Source organism: Chaetura pelagica, unplaced genomic scaffold (genome assembly GCF_000747805.2).
Source record: "Chaetura pelagica isolate M959 unplaced genomic scaffold, ChaPel_1.0 scaffold83, whole genome shotgun sequence".
Classification (NCBI taxonomy): domain Eukaryota; kingdom Metazoa; phylum Chordata; class Aves; order Apodiformes; family Apodidae; genus Chaetura; species Chaetura pelagica.
The window spans coordinates 3,989,888-4,010,021 of NW_009952893.1; the positions used below are offsets into that span (position 1 = coordinate 3,989,888).

A 20,134-nucleotide genomic window follows, 5' to 3' on the forward strand; every position below is an offset into this window, starting at 1 on the left:
TTTTTTCACTTCAGTCTCCCAGAACATCTCTTAACTTTTCCACTTCTTGTTGCAGCATTAAAAGAAAAATCTTACTATGCTTTGGTTTCTTTTATGTTATCACTCCAGTAACAATATGTTCTGTTAGTTTTCTTGACCTTTATCTGCCAGCCCCCCAGGATGTTAAATAGGGAGATAGATTTGGTTTTCTTCTCTCATGTTCTTTCCAGGCAAGTTCAATGGGAGCTTTGAAGCTGGATGGCATCAGTGGCTACTTATTTCTTAGGAGAAAAGGAGGTGGGTGGGAATGGCTGAATTATAAGTTAGCAGTACATAAGGAGAGGTAGATTTCTTTGCTAGCAGTTTGTACGTCTTACAGAATCATATGAAATAAAATGGCTCATGTGGCTTAAAAATAATTTACAACTTGTATTTTTTAGCCTCCTTTTTACTGCCGTGATGTTGCCGAGATGTATGAGAACATTCTTCATAAACCCCTCGTTCTGCGGCCAGGAATCAGTCTTACAGCTTGGTCTATCCTGGAAGAACTCTTGGAGAAAGATCGGCAAAGCAGACTTGGAGCAAGGGAAGATTTTGTATGTAATGTCCTAATTTATCAAGCCCTCCTGATATAAAGGGACACTACCAAATTCATGTGCACAGCACAAGCTCAATAGTTGGAGACACAGATTGCTCTATTATGTCTGTCTCTGTCTTCCTCCTTTTTATTTCTGCATTGAAGACTCCATTGTGATCAGTCCCTGAAAGCTGTTGGGGTTAGGAGAGGGGTGATTGTTACAGGATACAAACATTTTGAGGTTGGTTGCTGCTGGACCTGCCAGCAAAGGAAACACAATTCCTGGTGTTGGCTTCACTGTTAGTAGGGAAACTTGGAAATAATCAAAAGAAAAAGCTTTTTCTGGTAACATCAGTTGACTACATGAAAAGAAGTATTCAGGTATGGAGGAATGCTGTGCAAACAGCAGCTCTTTTGGTTTTTTTTCCTTTTTTTTTTCTTTTGCCTTAAAATCATGGCAAATATTTTCCCAGAGTAACAGCAAAAACTTGGTTTGCAAGAAGGTGATGTGTGAAAGTATAAATGTCTTCACTACTGTGCAATGAAAAATTACTTAGAAGGGCTTCTTCCATCCATTAATTGTGAGATCTTCATAGTCTTCTGTTTGCAGTCTTAACCTTAGGTAGTCTGTTGACCTTACAAGAACTTTTAGACTATGACATTGTACTTTCTCACAGCGTGGAGCCAGATGAAAGGCTGGTAGCACTTGGCATAGCTGTTCACTGCTTCATTACTGGTAGGCATATTGCAGAGTTGTTGAAGCAGCCACCTCTCGGTGATCTGCTTTACAAAAACTAACAAAGCTTTAAGGCAGGAGCAGAGATACTAACAGAACACGTTCTTGCTTTGTGGTAGACTTCAGGGTGGTTGGTTTTAAGGCTTAAAAGCAAAAAATACTATATTAAAAAGAGACCAGTTTGTAGAGGCAGGCTAATAAATTTTAATTGCTGATTTTACCACCTAGAACTTTTATTGCAAAGTAAATAGTGAACAAACTGAAGAATTGACATGTATAGTCAGAAGTAGTATTTACTGTGATGCTCAGGATTGATTTCTGAGATTTCTAATATTTATTCCTTGTTATAGCTTGAAATTCAAAAACACCCATTCTTTGAATCTCTCAGCTGGACTGATCTTCTTCAGAAGAAGATTCCACCACCATTTAATCCTAATGTGGTAGGTACCTGGTGTTGGTTTAGTTCATCCTGACCAAATTTATGCCTTTGAGGGCTCATCTGTTTACAAATAATGTTTTTTCCAGAATGGTGAAGAATGAGAACCCCACAGTGCTGACCTGCCTTTTGAGCAGTCATGCTTCTGAGCAGTGATACTGTCTTTTTTTTCCCTGCTTAAAACTCAGTTTGCCATATCAATGTTCCCTCTGCTCATTCCTGTTTGAAGTACTGTCAGTATTTGTGGGGTCTGAAGACCTAAGAAGAAAATACAGATAGCCTTTTTACTTTAAGGCTTTCCAAACCACTGGTCTCTGTTTGTTGTTTTTTTGTGTTTTGGGTTTTTTTTTTAGTTATTGAGCCCTGGTTTGTCCTCCCATCAGTTTAAACTTTGTCAACCTGTGATTGCATGTCCAAAAACTTCTGGGGGAAGGGGGAGATGTAAGGGAGAGTGGAGTGGAGCAGAATGCAGAAGTGGCTAGAAAGTCCTTTCTAAAGTCTCACCAGAGCATCACCTTTTGCTGAGCCTACAACTCTTTGGTGAAGAAGTTCCAGCTCTTGTCTCTTCTCTGACTAAATATTACTACACTTTAGTTCTTAGTTTTGTTGCTGGAAAGCTGATCTATCATAACAGTACTGTTGCTAGAATGTAACACCCAAAGTATTATTGAAGAGGGAGGGAGAAGGATTATTTGGTGTGGCTTGTTTTTTGGGAGGGGATTTTTGGTTGGTTTGTTTGGGGAGGGTTTTTTTTGAGGGTGTTAATCTGGTTGGAGATGGGTTCCATTTTTACATCTCCCTAACAGTCATTTAAAAAGAGACATTTCTACATATTTCTAAGTTTATTAGATTGTGAAGTGTGTAGGGTTTGGACTGAACTCCAGCCTAAAAGAAACAAGCAGGCTTTTTGATAGCTGTTTTCAGGGATACTGTAGTGTGCTTCCTTACATTTCCTGTACTTAAATAGGAAAGAACAACTTAAAGTACGTAACTAAGAGTTAAATTTGAAATCTAAAGGAGAAGCCCAAGTTTAAAACTCAGTATTAATGTGACAGCTGATTGAGGTCTTTCTGTTTTGTAGGTTGGACCAGATGATATTGGGAATTTTGATGCAGTGTTTACAGAAGAAATGGTCCCATACTCAGTTTGCGTTTCTTCCGATTACAGCATTGTTAATGCCAGTGTCCTAGAGGCCGATGATGCATTTGTTGGATTTTCTTATGCACCACCTTCTGAAGACATGTTTTCCTAGGAGGTTAGAAGCCAACAGTGTTTTGGAAGTCTTGGGGTAAACTGAAATGTTAGGGTTATGGACACATTCCAAAATAGTGTGAACAGTGCCTCGTTTTGTATGTGGGTTTGAAACCTATGAACAGCCTTTCTCTGCTGTATGGGAGGAATTTGGGCATTTTGGATGGCTTTCTTTAGGGGTTGAACTGTTTGTTCCTGCTGCAGAAAGTATTTTTAACAAAGTTTAAAAAGTATTCTCTACATATTTTTTAAGCAAAAACACTGACTGTTCTCAATCCCTTCAAGTTTACATTGATACCTATGTTTAGATTTGGCTGGCACAAACAGCAGCAAATTTAGTAAATCTGTAAATGCTTTTGTACCTATTTACAGTGACTTTGTGCTTGAATTGTAACTATGCAAATCGTCTTTTGTATATCCTGGTTTAAAAAAAGGTAAATGTTTTCCTACTTGTATCAGTTTGAAATATGTTAATTTACCTGTCAGCACTTAAATGAGAGTTTAATATAAGTGAAGACTGTTATTCTTAAAGGAATTCTACAGAACGAAAAGTTGGTCAGTGTAAAACTGGGTTGTTGCTCTAGTGCTTGCTGAAGTGCCCACTTACTCAGTCTGAGGCATGGGGGATTACTCAAAGCAAGGATGGAACCAACTAACTGGATTGATGTGATAACATTACTGATCATGTGTTCTACTTTTCTTTCCTCCTTGAGATAAATACGTCTATATTTCAACTACATTAGAAATGTTTTTTGGTTAAAACTGCTTTTCCAAAGATAAAATATGCAATAATCACTGTTACTTAAAAAGGCTATCTTGCTTTGACCTTTTGGGGTGGGTGTTAGGGGATCATGCCAAATATTAGGGATTTTTCTCACGGATCTGTAGTTTGAAACACTAGTATGTTCCAAATTGATTGTTTCTCCGCATTCATAGCTACTTATCTTTGTGTTCCAGTTTGCACCATTTTAATATCTTCACTTGATATTAGGGGGAAAAAAATGTAGATTTTGCTGGTAATTTAAAAAATGTGAAAAGCTGTTGTATTTCTCATAACATACATGTGTATGGACAAACTGATAATTCTGAACTATTTCTGTTTAAGGAAATTTTTTTAAACAATGCAAAAATTGACTGCAGTTACAGTGTATAAAGGCCTATCATGGTAGTAGTTTTTTTATATATATATATTACTTGTAAATAACAACTTATTTTTGTCCATTACTTCAGAAGTGTTCTGGTTTTTGTTCATACGTACATTCAGTGAAACACCTTGATTTAAGAGAGGTCTGGTAAGACAGTGATGAGTAGCCAGAGCTGAATGTTGGATAAATCTAAATAATTTCATTTTTCACAAAACAAGAACTAGCTAAGAGAAATGCTGTCTCTGTTGCATCAAGATCAGTTAAAATTTCAGAATACTGGGAGAATGAGTGTACCAAATGACAATTATTTTGAAATTAATGTTGTGTGAACAGTGGAACTTGAGGTAAATGAAAACTAAAACATAATTCCTTGCTTATCTCAGAGAGTATCTCTATAGCATGATCTCCTGCTTGGTGCTCAAGTGTTACTGAGCAGCTGCTATGTGAGGTGTTGGCAGGAGTAGCTGGGTAAAAGAAGCGAGAATTTTTGGCATAGGCATGGAAAAGAGGGAGAACTGTATTGTTTGTGGGAGCAGACTGGTAGCTTGGTGCTCATTTTGCATAGTGCTGCTCTTTGGAAATAGCTGTGCAGCTGTTCAGGACAATCTGAGCATCTTTTTCCTTTTTTTTTTTTTTTTTACTGAATACGTTTGCCTGATGGAGTGAAAAGCAGAAATCAATTATAAGAAAGGAAGTACCCATTCTCATAGTGAATTTTTACAATCTGTACTCCTGAAATGGTTGTGGGCTACTGTAGCTACCTTCTCTTTATGGCAAGGAAGCACGTGTAGCTGCTTTCTGCTTCTCCCAGCAAGGGGCAGAAGTGCTGGTAGAGAGATGGGAAGGAGAGGGTATAATTTGGAAGTCATTGCTGTAGGAGCTAGAACTTCCTTTGTCTTGTACTTCAAAAATGTCTGTGCCTAGCTGCCTGAGTGTCTGGGGGGGTTGGTTTGTTCTTTTTTTTTCTCTTTATCTTTTTTTGGTCATAAATACGGGGTTTCTCGGGTTTCTTTTTTGTTGTTGTTGGTTTTTTTTAAAGGTAGTAGTTGAAATTACTTCTGGTAGAGTAGCCTAATAATTGCTTACTAAGCTTTTTCTTCAGAAGGATCTGCCTTCTTGGCAAAATGTTCATGTTGAACATATCACTTGCAATACTTGAGTTCACTTTTTTCCTTCTGCAAGTTCATGTTCTGAAATGCCTCTGTCAGATCAGGGCTTCTGAAGGTAACAGACTATGTACATCAGGCAGTGAAACCTCACAGTGCTTCTGTATCTACTGCTCTCACTCTGCATCTCTTTCTGCATTTCACGATGCTGGTTTTCAAAGTAAGACAGCAGGTTTGAGTGTAGTAGCCCCTTCACCCACCCTGAGCTGAGAAGGGGAATCTGAAGCACGAGTTGTGGTACAGCCTGGACAGGAGATGGTTGAAGAAGCCACACAGGAACCACCTGTGGTTCTCCCTCCCTGTTGTGTCAGATGTAATAAAGAGAGGGAAAATGTGTCTTTTTGTGACTAACGCAGGGGTGTTTGAACCTGTGGATAGCAAAAGGGGATTGTTCCTCAGCTTCCAGAGGTGCAGCTGAGCCCTGTGAGGAGCAGGCCTCCTCTCCTGGCGCTGTGGAACCACAGGAACGTGCTGTCCTGCCTTTTGGCCTGGGAGGACAGCGAGAGAAAAGGACACGATGGACTGGATTAAACACACAGCAGTTGTAAGAACATGAACTGAAGTCGAACAGAAAGAAGGAGCTCAGAGGTGCTGCCCTGCGAGGCAGGTCTGCAGAGAGCAGCCGTGCTGAAGGCCACCGTTCAATCTGCAGTACTGATTCGTGAGAGAAAAAGGCTTTATGGATACGTTGCACTTCAGTGCGTGACCCTTTCCTGGGCCCTGCGGGGGCTGCGGCCGCAGCAGCGCGGGCCCCTCGGCTCTCCCGCCCTCATCCCTGGAGGCTGCTCAGCCCCGGCCCCATCGGGGTCACCGAAACCCCCGGTGCTGCGGGGGGTCTGTGAGGCAGGGGCGCTGGGCTGGGGCTGTGCCCCCCGGCAGTGCCCGTGAGCGGGGTGACCGGGCCGGGAGGGCACTGGGGAGCACTGGGACGGGCCACATTAGTTCAAGCTGAAGCGACGACTGGTGCACAACGACCTGGGCCTCCCTAGTCACGTTTGGTGTCCTTTCCTTTCCTTCCCTTCCCGCCTGGGGAGCACCAGGGTCGGGAACATACGGTAGATCTGTCTGTGTTTCTTTAATCCCTTCTTGCTGAAGATTTCAAGGGATAAAGCAGGAATTGTGTAGAAGTAATCCTGAAGAAACTGGGGGGCAGAGGGGGATGAAATCCTTACTGTAAATTCTCTTTCAACTTCAGCTGGGTATTTGATACTTCCAGGCACATCTACCATCCCACAGTGTATGACTCTCAAGACAGCAGGATATAACACTGCTGCCATGCGGGTGTTTCACTGGTGGCCAGTCACTCCTCTTCCGGGTGTCGAGCTATTTGTCCTCTCAAAGCCAGTTCTGTAAACTCCTGCAAGGGATCTTTCAGACGCTGTGAGCTTTGCTTGCTTATCAGCCCAGTGCTTCTCTGTCTTGTCCTTTACCAGGTAGCGAAGGTCTAAGTGGTATTTCATATTGGTCATCTACAGGGAGGACAGAGGACACTGTGGAAGAAAAATCTGTAAGACAGTAAAGCAGATACATATATAAAAAATACCGTATTTTTGCCTTAGTAATTCTCCCTCTAAATTCAGACAAGTAGTGCTTCCTGGTACAAGATTCTACTTGTAAAGAACTGTAAAGCTGTGAGCAATACACAAGGAGAACAGCACTGAAGAGTATATTCAGCCTCCAGAGCAAAACTGTGGTTGGGAAAGTTTCGTTGGTGGGAATGACAATTTATCTTCTGTGTATGTGGATGGAAATGAGTGCTTGCAAGATCAGTACCTGATGTGAGTGCTACAGGAGGTAACAGCACAGTAGGAAAGTCAGATTTTAGAAAGGGGAAAGATACTGTCCAGTTTCTCAATTTTAACAGCTATGACTGACTTTGCAGATAAGGGAGAGCTTTTGATAGGTTGATTATACCTATAAATAACATAGGGGAGGTTAAATTAAATGCAAGCTTTAATTGAAGGAGGTAGGGAATTGGACAGTGAAATATTACTTTGGGAATGTAGTATGTGTGCTTCAGCCATTGGAAAGAACTTTCTATTGAATTTTTAAAATCCTCAAAGAATTGCATAGCTTGAAAAAGAAACTTCTAATTTTGTATGGCTTTGTTAATACATACCTTTCTTCTTATTGTAGCATGGCCAGTTCTAACATCATTTCTTCACAGTTTATTCCAACATTTTGAAGAGTTCAAACACCTTTCTTGGAAGATGCATCGTGAAATTCAGAAAATGAGGGAAATTGCCCTTGTCTACCTTGACAGAAGTGGTGGCCTGCAGAAATTTGTGCACAATTGCAAAAAATATAATGGTATTACTCACTCAGTCTGTTAAACTGATAAGTAATGTCACACAAATCTCTGTTATTTTTATTTAAGATACTTCTTGCTCCTGCAGACTCAAAACAAAGTTATGCTGTTTATCATTTCATTATTTCAATCAATCCTTCTGACATTGCTGAATTAGATGCGACTCTTGGAAACTACATCCTTCATAATCCCATAGAAGCTGCACAGATTTTTCAGTCAGTAAGTATATATTTATCAACAAGAGCATTCCTACCTGGAAAGGTTGGACTAGATGATACTTGAAGTCCCTTCCAACCTGGCATTCTATATGAAAACTACATCTTCTAAATTTTAACTATATTTTCCTTTCTAAAATGAAGCTATTTTTCAATCACAGGTATGTTTTGTAGCTATTAAGACATTATCATTAATTGAACAACTGCAGACAGAGGCCCAGGTGAGTCTTCTATATATGGTGGAGTATTAACAATTATTTTTTTATTCACTTTTCAGTTTTCAGTTTCTGTTTGGTTGTAGAATTATTTGTAATTGAGAATAGCTGAAAGTCTCATCCAACCATATTACAAGGATTAATATGAGATGTAATTACTCTTATACTTCATGTGTTTCTGGCATTTTTTCCTAATAGCTGTATAGGTATATCACATTGTGTGTTTGTCCATGTAACTAAAGCAGATTTAAATAGAAATATATTATTTTGGTATTAATGGACTTGTGTCTCTTGTTAGATTAGTGTCGTGCTGAAACCAACGCATTTGCCACCTTTACCAAGTTACGTTCTGAGTCTTTCTGTGTTTCCCTTTAATTACACATCTCAAAGATTTTATATGTCTGAAGGAATAGCGATTGCAATGGGAACTGTAACAAAATACACACAAGGAGCAAGATTTCTTTGCACTGAGGAAACCTGTCCATTTTCTGAAGGTAGTAAAAAACAAACAAACAAAAAAAAAAAACAAAACAACAAACTATTCCAAGCTTTGAAATAGTTTTGATAACAGAGGTTAAAAACCTAGCATTAAAAAGGCATTTTCCTATGCAGTCTTACTATGCAGACATTTTTGTAATGAGCACGGCATAATTTTTATCAATTGAAAAGAGCAGACTTTGCTGGTCTCAGCATTATTAAATGTTTTGGGAGCATACCTACACCATCGATCCACTTTCCTAATTCTGAATACTTTATATGAGGAAAGATATGTCGCCAATATAATTTAATAAATTACCTGAAAGAAAAAAAGCAAAACTGGTAGAATCCTTTTTCTTCTTCCTTGGAAACTGTTTCTGCTTATATAAAAATATTGCAGAACAGTATTAAGTGACTGGCAAGAGCTTCTAGCATAGAACAAGTTTGCTTTAACGAGAAGCTGACTTCTGTGGAATTATTTCTTTGAATGTTATTGCTTAAGTTCTAGTATCATTTCAGGATGAAGGTTTAAGTACTTCTAAAGCTGTTTTGTTTGCTTCTTCCTGCAAGAGACTATAAAATTATAAAGGAGAAGCAAAATCCCAAAGTTAGGAGATTGTAGAATAATAATGATGAGGTGAGGGCATGCACCTCTAATAATAAATACCCGTATCTCATGTAATTTCCATGCAAGGCAGAAGCAGCAATTGCCTTTTCCCTGGGGCTCAGAAAGCCATGGCGAAGCTGTTCCGCGTGGAAATAGGCAGCAGTTAATTCTGCCATCTTGTGGTCGACCTACAATAAACTATCCAGATCACGTCAGTGGAAACATAATATATGAACATATGCTTATCTGAACAAACTCATTATAAAACTGGAATTTCACTGTCCAGTATTTTAATAACTTCAGCTATTAATGGGAAATTTAAAATGGAGGACATGTCCTCATTTTAAATATTTGGTAAGTTTATTTTTTTAATTTTATTTTTTTTAGGGTTTAGATACATAAGAGTGCATCTTCCTGGAGCGACAGAATCTGCCACAGTGAGGAGTGATTTTGTGTGTAGTCTATGTTCTTCACCACTGCAGGAAGACATGAAATTTAGAGTACTTGGTGGTAGGATCTACATAGTTTTCTTTTTAGAACTGTTACTTTCCTACTTCTGCTACACAATAAGTAAACAAAGTAGTTAAGTGGAAAAAGCCCCAAAATACACCACTCATAAAAAAAAAAAAAAATTAAAAAAAATCCCCCCAAAAAACAAAAAAGGTGCTGTTTTTCACAGAACTAATATTTTCTTTGCCTTTATTTTGAAAGATAAACAAATAGTTGAAATGATTGATGCAAAAGTTCTTAATGCTTTGAAAGGATATTCCAATGATAAATCGCATTTCAGGATTCAGACATATACAGTTTTCTTGAGAGGTAAGCTGAATTTTGGAGTTTTGTCAAAAATGTTTAAAATTTAATTGTAGTAATCCCTTTCATTTTCCTTATAGGTCTATTTCTCTGGATAAAATAGTGGAAGTCATAATTTATATTGCAGTTCTTTAATAAATACATACATAAATAAAATTATCTAGGTGACTAAAGAGTATCCACGGGTGATTGAAGACAGCACATGGCAAAACTCATGTTCACTTTTAGACCTTCATTTAAACAAAATCCCCTGGCCAGCTCTGCAGTTACAATCTTTTAAATGTAGCTTGTTTTTTCCCCTCCTTTCTTCCTCTTTTGGTCATACTGTTTTGTACTAATGACATGGATGTATCCTTCCTCAATCTAGCTGTTTTTTGCTTTTCCATCAGGATTTTTGGCATCTACTACCACTACCTTCCTCTGTAAACATTAAATTATTTCTCATCACAACTCACCAACATAGTTACATTTTCATCTTAAAAAAAAAAAATCAAGCCACCAAACCCACCATTCTAAAAGTCTATGAAATTATATCGTTCATTTATTGAAAACTAAAAACAACAACAATAATAAACAAGGTATGGGTGAGATACTGTGAGTTATGCCTGCATTAAATTTCCACTGGCTTCAGTGGTTCTCCTTTTTATTGTGTTTTTTCCCTGACATTTTATCAGACAGTAACTGGTACTGGTGTCACCACGTGTTTCAGAGTAGGAACACACTTGCAAATGACAGTCAGTTTTCTTTTCTATGCAGAAATAGATGCATCACCCATTTTCTTTATCAGGAATCTACTTTTTCCACACCCCATGTGCCTTCCTTAACTTTTGCACTAATTAATTAGAAGTGTACGCTTAATTTATTTCTAGTCCATTATGGTGGACCTGGCATCCAGCTGGTGTTTTCTGCAGTTAAATCGAACTGTTCAGAATGTGAAGTTTTCTGGTCCTGTCTTTAAAACTGTTTTAATGCCCTAATACATCTATATGTTCCCCCCCATCTTTTTTTTTAATTTCTAGATGAACTAGTCAATACAATGAAAATAGGAAACCACTACAACATTATAGGAATTCCAGCTTGTGTACAAAACGGCTCACAAGCTACAGCATGTATAGAAGTCAATAGTGTACAGCTCTGTAAACCAAACGGTAAGAAAGTTCCATTAAAAATTGAGTAAAAGAGTTGGAAAACCTTCTGGAACAAAATCTTGAGAATTGGTACAGTTTTCTATTCTCTAGAAACCCACATTACGAAACCACTCTGGGACTTTCCTCTTACAGTAAATACACTTACTGCTATTTGAGAATATCTCCTTTTGCCCATTTTCCATGGATTGGGGAACTACATAATTCATTACTGCAGTTCTTCAACGTCTCTTTCTAACTTCTCCTAGATGTTGGAAGGTACTTTGAAATGATATGTTAAATGAACCTGATGTTTCAGTAGATGTTTACACTGTGAATCTATGCTTAATACATAAAACATATTTGTTCTTTGTAAGCTTTGTATCAAGACTGGAATGATGATTTGTTCTACTGTACAAACACAGCTCTCTTATGAAGTGTTTGCTAACCTGTACTTTGTTTTAATTAGGTCCTTCTTTTGTTGGTGACAATTTTAAGTATCTGCTCTCACTGACTTCAGGCTCATGCTGGAGGTTTACAGCCATCCTTGCCAATATATTTGCTTCTCAGGTTGTCCCACCAGGCACTTACAATACTCTTAAACTTGCAATATTGCTAAGTCTAGTACAAACATGTGAAAAAGAAAATGCAGATTATCTGGATCTATTGATTGTGACAAGCGACACGTTAGTAATTGATAGGTAAATAGATTCCTTATTTTTCATGTAAATTGAAATTAAAATAATGAGTATTTTTAAACATAATGGGATCAGTCTTACGTGAAAGGCTTAAGAGGCTATATTTTAAAATAATATACAGGTCTCCGACTTCATAAAAATACAGATTTTTTTTTCCTTGGGGAATTATCTCACCAGATAATTCTAGATCAGAACTTCACTAACAATAAAGTCTCTTAACACTCTTGTAATTATCTCAGTAAGATCTGAATACAAATAGAGTTCAAACAAAACATGCTTCTCAAATCAGAACTGAAGACTGTTCTGGAAGCTGGCCATGATAAAAACAAAGGGCTCTACTGTTCAAATCTTGTGTCACTTGAAGCCTGTTCATCACCACTTCCCAGCTACTAGTTTTCAATTAATAAGCAGTGTGTAAACAGATACTTATATTTTTATCACTCTTTCGTAAAAACTATTCTGACGAGGTATCAAAAGTCATGGGCATCTTTATATGTAGGTCATAAATCCAAATAAATAAATAAATCCAAATAAACCCAAATAAATGTTGTTGCCTTTAACAAAATGTTTTTCTGTATTTATGCATTTTATGCATTTACTCCTTGCCACAACTATAAATTATTAACATATTTGCACATACACTGCAGAAAAGTACTCAGCTTTAAATTTACAATAATTTAAACAAAATTGCTTCCTCTTCCCCCATCTCAAAACAGGGCTTCATTTTTGGTTTTGGAAAAGATCCTCTCATATGAGAGTTCTCCAACAAATTAATTAGTATTTTTTGTTGTGGAAAAAGAAAACCCTCCTTAATAATTTCAAAATTTAGCTGTAGAAATCAGTTTAAATTTGAAAAAAAAAAAAAAGTGAGTAGAACTATTTTTTCCCTCAGATTAAGATTTTCTGAGAGAAATCATAGGAGCTCAAGAGTGTTTTCAGAATAAAAACATCTAGCTAATATTAAAACAGTTGTACACTGTAAATCTTGGTCAGTACTGTCATTTGTACTGTCTTGCATGTCCACATAGTATTTTATTGTCAGCAGCCTGTCAGAGTGAGAATTTCCTACATCCTATTTCTATTGGTATGATAGCCTATGTATGAATACTTATTAATTTTAAATAATAATTTTATTCTAATTATTAATAGTAGGTTAATTCATACTCTGACATCTTAAAATCATTAGGAGCCTTTGATTGTGGAACCAGACAGACAATTTGCAACCTCCTTTTGCCATGTAGCAGTACAGGGGATGAAAAAGAAATTCTATACCTGCTTTCTCAAAAAGATTTGGGGAAAGAGGAAGAGTAGGCAGAGCTTGCAAGCTCCCAGCCATCTCATTTTTTCCAATTGGCCAAGATTCCTAATCCGCTACCCTTTTAAATCACTGAAAAAGTTTCTCTAGAATAGGAGTTAACAATATGATCTTAAATTATAAGACTTCTTTGACTTCCTAGGAATTACTCCTATTATGAACCATGATTTGCCTCATGTGTTAAATCCATAAGAAATAGTCTTGTTGGTGAGAAAGCTTGGACTTTGACCTTGGAATACGAAGTTACTTTAAACATTTTGACACTGGTTTTATATTATGGGAGTTGTTGGCTGTTTTCTGTTCTAAGTTGACTCTTAATATATATATGCATACCATTATGAAGTGTCTAGTATTATTTAAGTCTTGAATAACTGAACAATAATTTAACAATTTATGACTGACAGAATTATTTAATCCTCTAGGCTTCTGAATTACAGCGTATGTCTTCTGCCTCGTGGCATACGACACCCACCTTCGAGTGAAATTTTTCCTTCTGTGTCCAAAGATAAACATGGAACTGGAAGTGCTAGTATCCACGCTTGCAGTGCTGTGCTGGCTAAGGGTGGTATCTGTTACATAGGAGACTTATCTTCACATAAGAAGGATAAACTTGACCATCTGCAGTCTGGTAATCTCGCACCTGGTAACAAAAGAGGGGACAGAACACAACAAACATGCACATTCATGGCTAGGTTTGTTTCCTGGCTTATGGCTCTCAAATGCTGGGAAACTCTAGAAGCTATTTTTAACCAGTCTGTGAAGGACAAAAGAGACAAGATCCTGTGAGCTTATATTTGCTACACAGGCCACACTAGAGAGATCCATTGATCATGACAATTCAGTGAAATACAAAATCCTGCCTAGTTTCACACACTGTGTGGGACTAGAAATTATAATTAAATTAGATCAAATACTTAACTAACATATTTTATCCTGTCCTAGTGCTAGAAAGCAGAACGGCAACAGTATTCATTCCTGGGAAGAAGTATGGAGAAGATGCTGACCAGCAAGTTACCATTTCAGTTCAGACCAATTTTTGGTCTTTTGTAGACGTGGGTTCTTCCTCAAAGAAACATATACAAAAGGATAACTTTTTAATTGGACAAATGGTAAGGCACATGGCTTGTTAAAACAGGAACTGTACTACAGCAGTCATTTGTGTTTACAGTTATTTCAACTTATGAAAGAATGAAAACAATCAAATTTGCTATTATTTTCCAAAACGTCAGAAGTGACTTTTAATCAATTATCTTCTAAGACCAGCTAGTTTTCCAAAAGTAGGTATAATTTATTTTGTTTAGAATACCTTTTGGCAGCTACTAGTGAAACAAAATTTTACTGCAGATGTTATAGTTAATCCATTAGATAATCTTGCAGGACTCAGTATATATGAATATTGAACATTTCAGATTGAAAAAAACCCTGCAATGTTCGTACAAGTCAAAGGTAGTATAAAGTAATTTTCTTTCATTGGATCTTTTCTTTAGGACACAAGTTTGATTCCACCTAACCTTCTAGATGGTTTTGGGCTTTTGATATACAATGAGTTTCCCTCATATCAACTGTCTTCTCCTCTTGTGCATCATATATTGAAAAAAGCCATTAAGCCTGAAGCCATGCTATACAAAGTCTCACAGCAGTTCAGAATGCAGGATTATGAGGAGGTAACAGATACTAACCAATAATTTAGAAATGCATTATACTTGTAAATATTATGGTATTTCTGGAATCAGAAGGTTCTGTCTGCACATTCCTATTGCTTATTTTTAAACCTCTTAATGCTCACTTCCTACCCTTTCTTCCCACCATATTCCAGTAGCAGAAACAAAATCATTGATAAAAAAGTTCTTTAAAAAAGGGCCAGCATAATAAAAGTGCTTTCTGAAAAACATACTTGGTTAACACTCATGTAAGAACAGATCTCCAATACTTCTTTTGACAAGAACAGTTTACAATCAGAAGTTAATATTCCATTTTAAATAAACTGTAAGTATCTCTAGTATAAGTAACAGATTATTCTGTTGAGTGTCTGAGATAGAACCTTATGTGTAGCTGAATAGTGACACCTGTCTTTATAAAGCATAGTGCCCAAACTATAATATTATAACACTGGTGTGTTAAAAAGCATGAAAAATGTAAATTATTTATTTCTCAGTTAAATATTTTAAATGTATACCCTCTCTTTAGTTTATTTTGTTTGCTAAGAATCTTCATGTTGAACTGAGTCCAGAAGCAGAGCACCTCATTCAGGGCTACTATCTTGCAAGTCGCAGGGTGAGAAGAGATTCTATTCGTGGATCAACATTATCAGCATCTGCACTAAAAATTCTGTATGTCCTGCTTTTCATAGTAAAGGGAACATAACTATGTTTCAGGTAGAAATTATGCTAACCTGCTCAAGAGCTTGCTAAATAAAAGTCTGGGCACAACTCTCAAGTTTTCAAAAGTTCAAGCATAAAGAATCTTACTCACCATTTGTGAATACCATTTGCTTTATATATTGATGTTGCAAAATATTTCAAGAACTTTGCTAGGAGAAAACCCAGTTATTTAAGAAACAATTACCACTATTAAAGCTATCTAGAAAAACAGAAATGGTATTTAAATTACCACAGCTTTGTATAATGGAAACAAAAAAAAAATAGTAACTGTAGATAATATGACAAGTTCCACTGCTTTTACAGAATTACAGAATTTGAGTCTGGAAAAGATCTCTGAGATCATCAAGTTCAGCCTCTTTTTGTAGCACCAGAAAGTCATGCATAATAATACATACTTTGCCAGTGACAGGTGCATTTGTGGGACATTTACACAGCTGAAGTATGGAAAAAAATATCCTCGTGTAAATTTTAAATTGATAGAAGTGCTTCAAATAGGGCAATACCTATGGCACTGACATCTGCAATATGCTACTTCTGACATGCTTATATTAATTTCTTAGGATTTCACTGTCTAAGGCTCACACTAAACTGAGCTTAAGAAAGTATATGCTGGAGGAAGATGCGCTGATTGCCATCCTGTTATTTGAATCATCTCTTACCCTAAAACATGGTAAATAACATAACTTAGTCTCAGGGTTTTGTATTTTGGCAGTGTGAAAAAGTTTCTATCAATTGATTGGAATAAGTTAATCCATTTCAAATCAAAGTCCAGAATTTCCACCAGTGAAGACTGCTGTAAGGAAAGTCTTTCAGTTCACTTTCCTGCCAAGCCTCGATGCTGTACACAATTGTCCCAGGCCAGCACTCAGCCTCCATCCTTACAGCTGGTTTATATGAGCTACTGCTCCTCTAACACTGGTCCAGGTTAAGCTAAAGGCAGATCGCCCCTCCCTGGGGAAACACAAGACAAAGGCTGAGGTGTTTTTGTTTGTTCACACACATTTGCCAGTAAGACAAGAATTATGATGTAACACTTAAAAACAGTAACATACAAGACTGTATTGCGAAGTACTCTGTGTCACAGCTTTTTTTCCTTCAAGGTCTTGCCAAGATACCAAGTCTTCCAGCCTAAGTCTTGATCTCTTCTTTGCTTAGGCAAGTCTGCATTATGCATACCACCAAATCCTGTCTTTCCATGTGACCTCAGTGATGAAAACTCCCTGCAACAGAGAGACAGCTACCTAATGCAGTGTCACCATCAACTGCTGCAGTTTATTGGTGCATACGGCCCAGGAATTCCCACTAACGAACAGTGAAAACACCACTCTACTTTGGCTTTTTGAGATACTGCAGTTAGAAATGCACAACTAATAAGGTTTTTATTATTTTTGTAAGACAGTTGGCTGTTGTTTTGCTAAGGAATAAAGCATAGCAGGAGTGGTCTTCAGCCTGAGAGGCCGTGGCTTCAGAATAAAGCCACAACCAAAACTTATCTTCCCAGCTACCACTGTTAGTCCACAGTTACATGACAGGAATAAAACACTGTTTTTAGTAAGACTACAACTAACAACTAAACCAGGAGTCTAGAATGTTCCAACTTCTGTGTGCATTTCAGTTAACTGTGTACAGTTTCACTTGTTGCTTCTTTTCAAATGTATCACCCCATGAGGGTGAAATAGTTTTAAGTACATTAAAACTCTTTTTCCTAGCATAAGCAAACTTTCTTTCATTACTGCTCACATTCTGAAAGGTATGATCTATGACCATACTGCTTCATGTTCTTGGTTTTACATTGCAGCAATATAGTATTAGGTCAGGATGCCAGTGTGCCCCTGCAATCTGAAAAACAAAAACCAAAAAACCCCACACAACAAAACCCTACATTACTTCCACATTACTTTATATAGACTGCAGGGAATAGTTGAACCCTACAGGAAAGTGGAAAAAATGTTAGAAAACAACCTGATAGGTAGGTAGCTCAGTGAGTTCACAGAATCACAGAATCCTAGCGGTTAGAAGGGACCTTGAAAGATCATCTAATCCAACCCCCCTGCCAGAGCACATAACACAGGAACTTGTCCAGGCAGGTTTTGAATGTCTCCAGTGAAGGAGACTCCACCTCTCTGGGCAGCCTGTCCCACAGCTCTGTCACTCTCACAGGAAATAACTTTTTTCTGACGTTTACGTGGAACCTCCTATGCTCTAGTTTGCACCCACTGCCCCTTGTCCTATCACTGGACATCACTGAAAAAAAGCCTGGCTCTGTCTTCCTGACACTGCCCTTAACAGATTTGTAAACTTTGATGAGGTTGCCCCTCAGTCTCCTCTTTTCCAAGCTAGAGGCCCAGCTCCCTCAGCCTTTCCTCAAAAGGGAGATGTTTCACTCCCTTCACCATCTTTGTGGCTCTGCACTGGACAAGCAGTTCCCTGTTCTTCTTGAACTGAGGGGCCCAGAACTGGACACAATATTCCAGATGTGGCCTCACCAACACAGACTAGAAGGGGATAGTTCAACACTACCTCACTGTAAAACCAAGTGTAAAGAGTGGTGTGGTAGAAGATGAGGTGACTGAGCTACAGTGTGCTTCTCCAGCTATGTACTTTATCTTTCTAGTAAGGATATAGCAGTAGACTTAACACTGATCAAGTTTTACATCCCAGAGGTCCACGTTAAAAAAAAAACACAAACAACACACAGCAGAAATGTGCAGACTTCCTGTCAAATCTGAACAAGGTGCATACCAAAGGCTTGGTGTGCCTCCTACCCAAGATGTCATCCAGCAGGATGGTGGTGCTGCTGCTCACACTGCCTCAACAAAAAACTAATAACTGAAAACAGAAATCCAAGATTTTATTCATACACACAGCCTTGGAGATAAGCTGCCACCACTAACATTGTAAACACTCATACAGACAAGATGACCCGAATTGTGTTTTAACCCCAAATTTATTCAATTTTGTTTAATTTATTTGGTACACTTAAATATTCATAGCAAGTTCTAAGAGTGTCCACAAGGCCACTTCCCTTTGACACTGTGACCTGAACTTCACTTGAGGATTATTCTCACACTTCCTACTCCTCTACCTTACTACTGACTCAAGCAGTACTTCTGAGGAGCAGGAAGGGCCATGAAAGCATTTCCAAGTGCATCAGAACTCCTCATTTCAGGCTGCCGTTTTCAAGCTAAAAAATAAAAAAAAAAAAAATCAAAATAAGTTACGGTCATTTGCTATTTGCTTCAATCTTATACAAAGATTGATTACTTTACTGGCATTTCAGATTCAAAGATACACATCAAAAACCAGTCAGATGGGTAAAATGCAAAGGGTTCATCATTATGGCAGCAAAATTACTTCTAGAACACTTAAATAGAATTCCTTCATAAATCACTATTTTTGACAAGCCATATTAAGCAATACATATCATTAGAAAAAAAAATCTGCCAAAAGACCACAGTTTCTTATCTTTACACCTCCCTAGCTTCTCCTGTGAAGTTTCAGGCCAAAATGAGAAGGACAGGTATAAGTACCACAAGTCAAGGGCAGCAAAGTCAGTCAGTAGTCCCAGGTGTCCTTGACTAACAGGCCACACATTTGGCTGATAGAAACCAGCACAGACAGCAGCAAACACTGGCAGCACAGGCCTTCCCCAGCCACCAGAGCAGCTCACTAGAGCCCGAGTACTGCAGTGCTGCCACAAGAAAAGTAGCTTACCTTCTGAAGGACCCAGACCTCCTGAAGGGGATGGAGCCTACTGTTGGCTGTAGCTGCAGACACAAAGCTCCCAAAACAGTAGAAGGGCATCTGATGTCATAGCACCTTGAAAAGAATAAATAAAATCAGAAATGATGGTAGCAGATCAAACTGGAGAAACCCTACTAGTTAGCTGGCACATCAGATCCAACATTGCTCATCACAAACTTCAGTTGGGTAAACGGCAAAGAGTTATCATCATGATGCCAGCAAGGAGCTTCCTGCCTGTGGTAGGACTACTGTTAATTTTTTTCCAGGGATCTAACACAAGGGGATGTGTCAAGTTTGTCTCAAAAGATGCACTTCTATAAATCAAAGTAGAACCTCGTTCTTCACTGTTTAGCACAGAATGATTCAGCACAGCTAGGAACAAGAGAAAAAAAACACCTCCTGTAGGCTCAAAACCACCGGCCCCTCCCTGTTGTTACATTCAAGCCTTAGATGTCAAATACCTTTCTAGAGCTGAAGTTCACTGTCGAAGCCACCATTCCCTTTGGAATACATTCCAAGAGAAATGCCTGCAGGGCTGGTGATTTGAACACATTGTTCTTCACTGTAGTCTCACTTCCAGCTAGCACCTGTTAATTCTTCAAAGCAGAAGTCTTGATTCTTTCCCCAGTTAAAAACTAGATGCTCCGATACTATTACAAAACTCTCCCCTTTTAATTCCTTCAGGATTCTTGGATGGCACCTGCTTTGTTCTGGGCAGCAAGCCTTGCAACTTTTATAGCTGTAGTAATATCTTTTGGTAGAATTTCAGCCTCGTAACCCTACAAGCCCACAAGCTTTCCTCCTCGTTCCATCTCTAACAGAATTTACAAGCCATAAAACAACATTCAGAAATAAAACCTAGATTTCAGGAGGCTTCCCTCAATGTTTTGAAACACAATAAGAAATAATTACTTCAGTAGTTCCCGATTTCACGTGATGCATTCCTG

General features: G+C 38.0%; 2 protein-coding genes across 2 annotated transcripts in view; both read left to right on the forward strand.

Moving 5' to 3' along the window:
- SGK3 (serum/glucocorticoid regulated kinase family, member 3) overlaps window positions 1–3,553 on the forward strand; it is a 30,768-nt gene extending 27,215 nt beyond the window's left edge. Inside the window, exons 14-16 of the mRNA XM_009995556.1 lie at window positions 420–575; window positions 1,643–1,732; window positions 2,810–3,553. Of these exons, the coding sequence (XP_009993858.1) occupies window positions 420–575; window positions 1,643–1,732; window positions 2,810–2,980 (417 nt within the window). The 3' untranslated portion in view covers window positions 2,981–3,553. The remainder of the gene's footprint in view (window positions 1–419; window positions 576–1,642; window positions 1,733–2,809) is intronic.
- A 3,947-nt stretch (window positions 3,554–7,500) lies between these two features.
- Window positions 7,501–16,759, forward strand: MCMDC2 (minichromosome maintenance domain containing 2). Its single transcript, XM_009995557.1, has 14 exons — window positions 7,501–7,600; window positions 7,687–7,817; window positions 7,975–8,034; window positions 8,327–8,522; window positions 9,500–9,622; window positions 9,824–9,931; window positions 10,945–11,073; window positions 11,519–11,750; window positions 13,485–13,690; window positions 14,005–14,171; window positions 14,550–14,726; window positions 15,250–15,392; window positions 16,004–16,113; window positions 16,599–16,759. Exons 1-14 carry the CDS (start codon window positions 7,501–7,503, stop codon window positions 16,757–16,759), a joined length of 2,043 nt encoding a protein of 680 aa, XP_009993859.1.
- Window positions 16,760–20,134: the final 3,375 nt, after the last annotated feature.

Excerpts from the sequence above, each read along its gene's own strand:
- MCMDC2 (XM_009995557.1), top strand. The coding sequence starts at position 7,501 with ATGCATCGTGAAATTCAGAAAATGAGGGAAATTGCCCTTGTCTACCTT. Across the intron at positions 7,601-7,686 it reads CAATTGCAAAAAATATAATG|ACTCAAAACAAAGTTATGCT; the intron begins GTATTACTCACT and ends TTGCTCCTGCAG. Across the intron at positions 11,074-11,518 it reads ACAGCTCTGTAAACCAAACG|GTCCTTCTTTTGTTGGTGAC; the intron begins GTAAGAAAGTTC and ends TGTTTTAATTAG.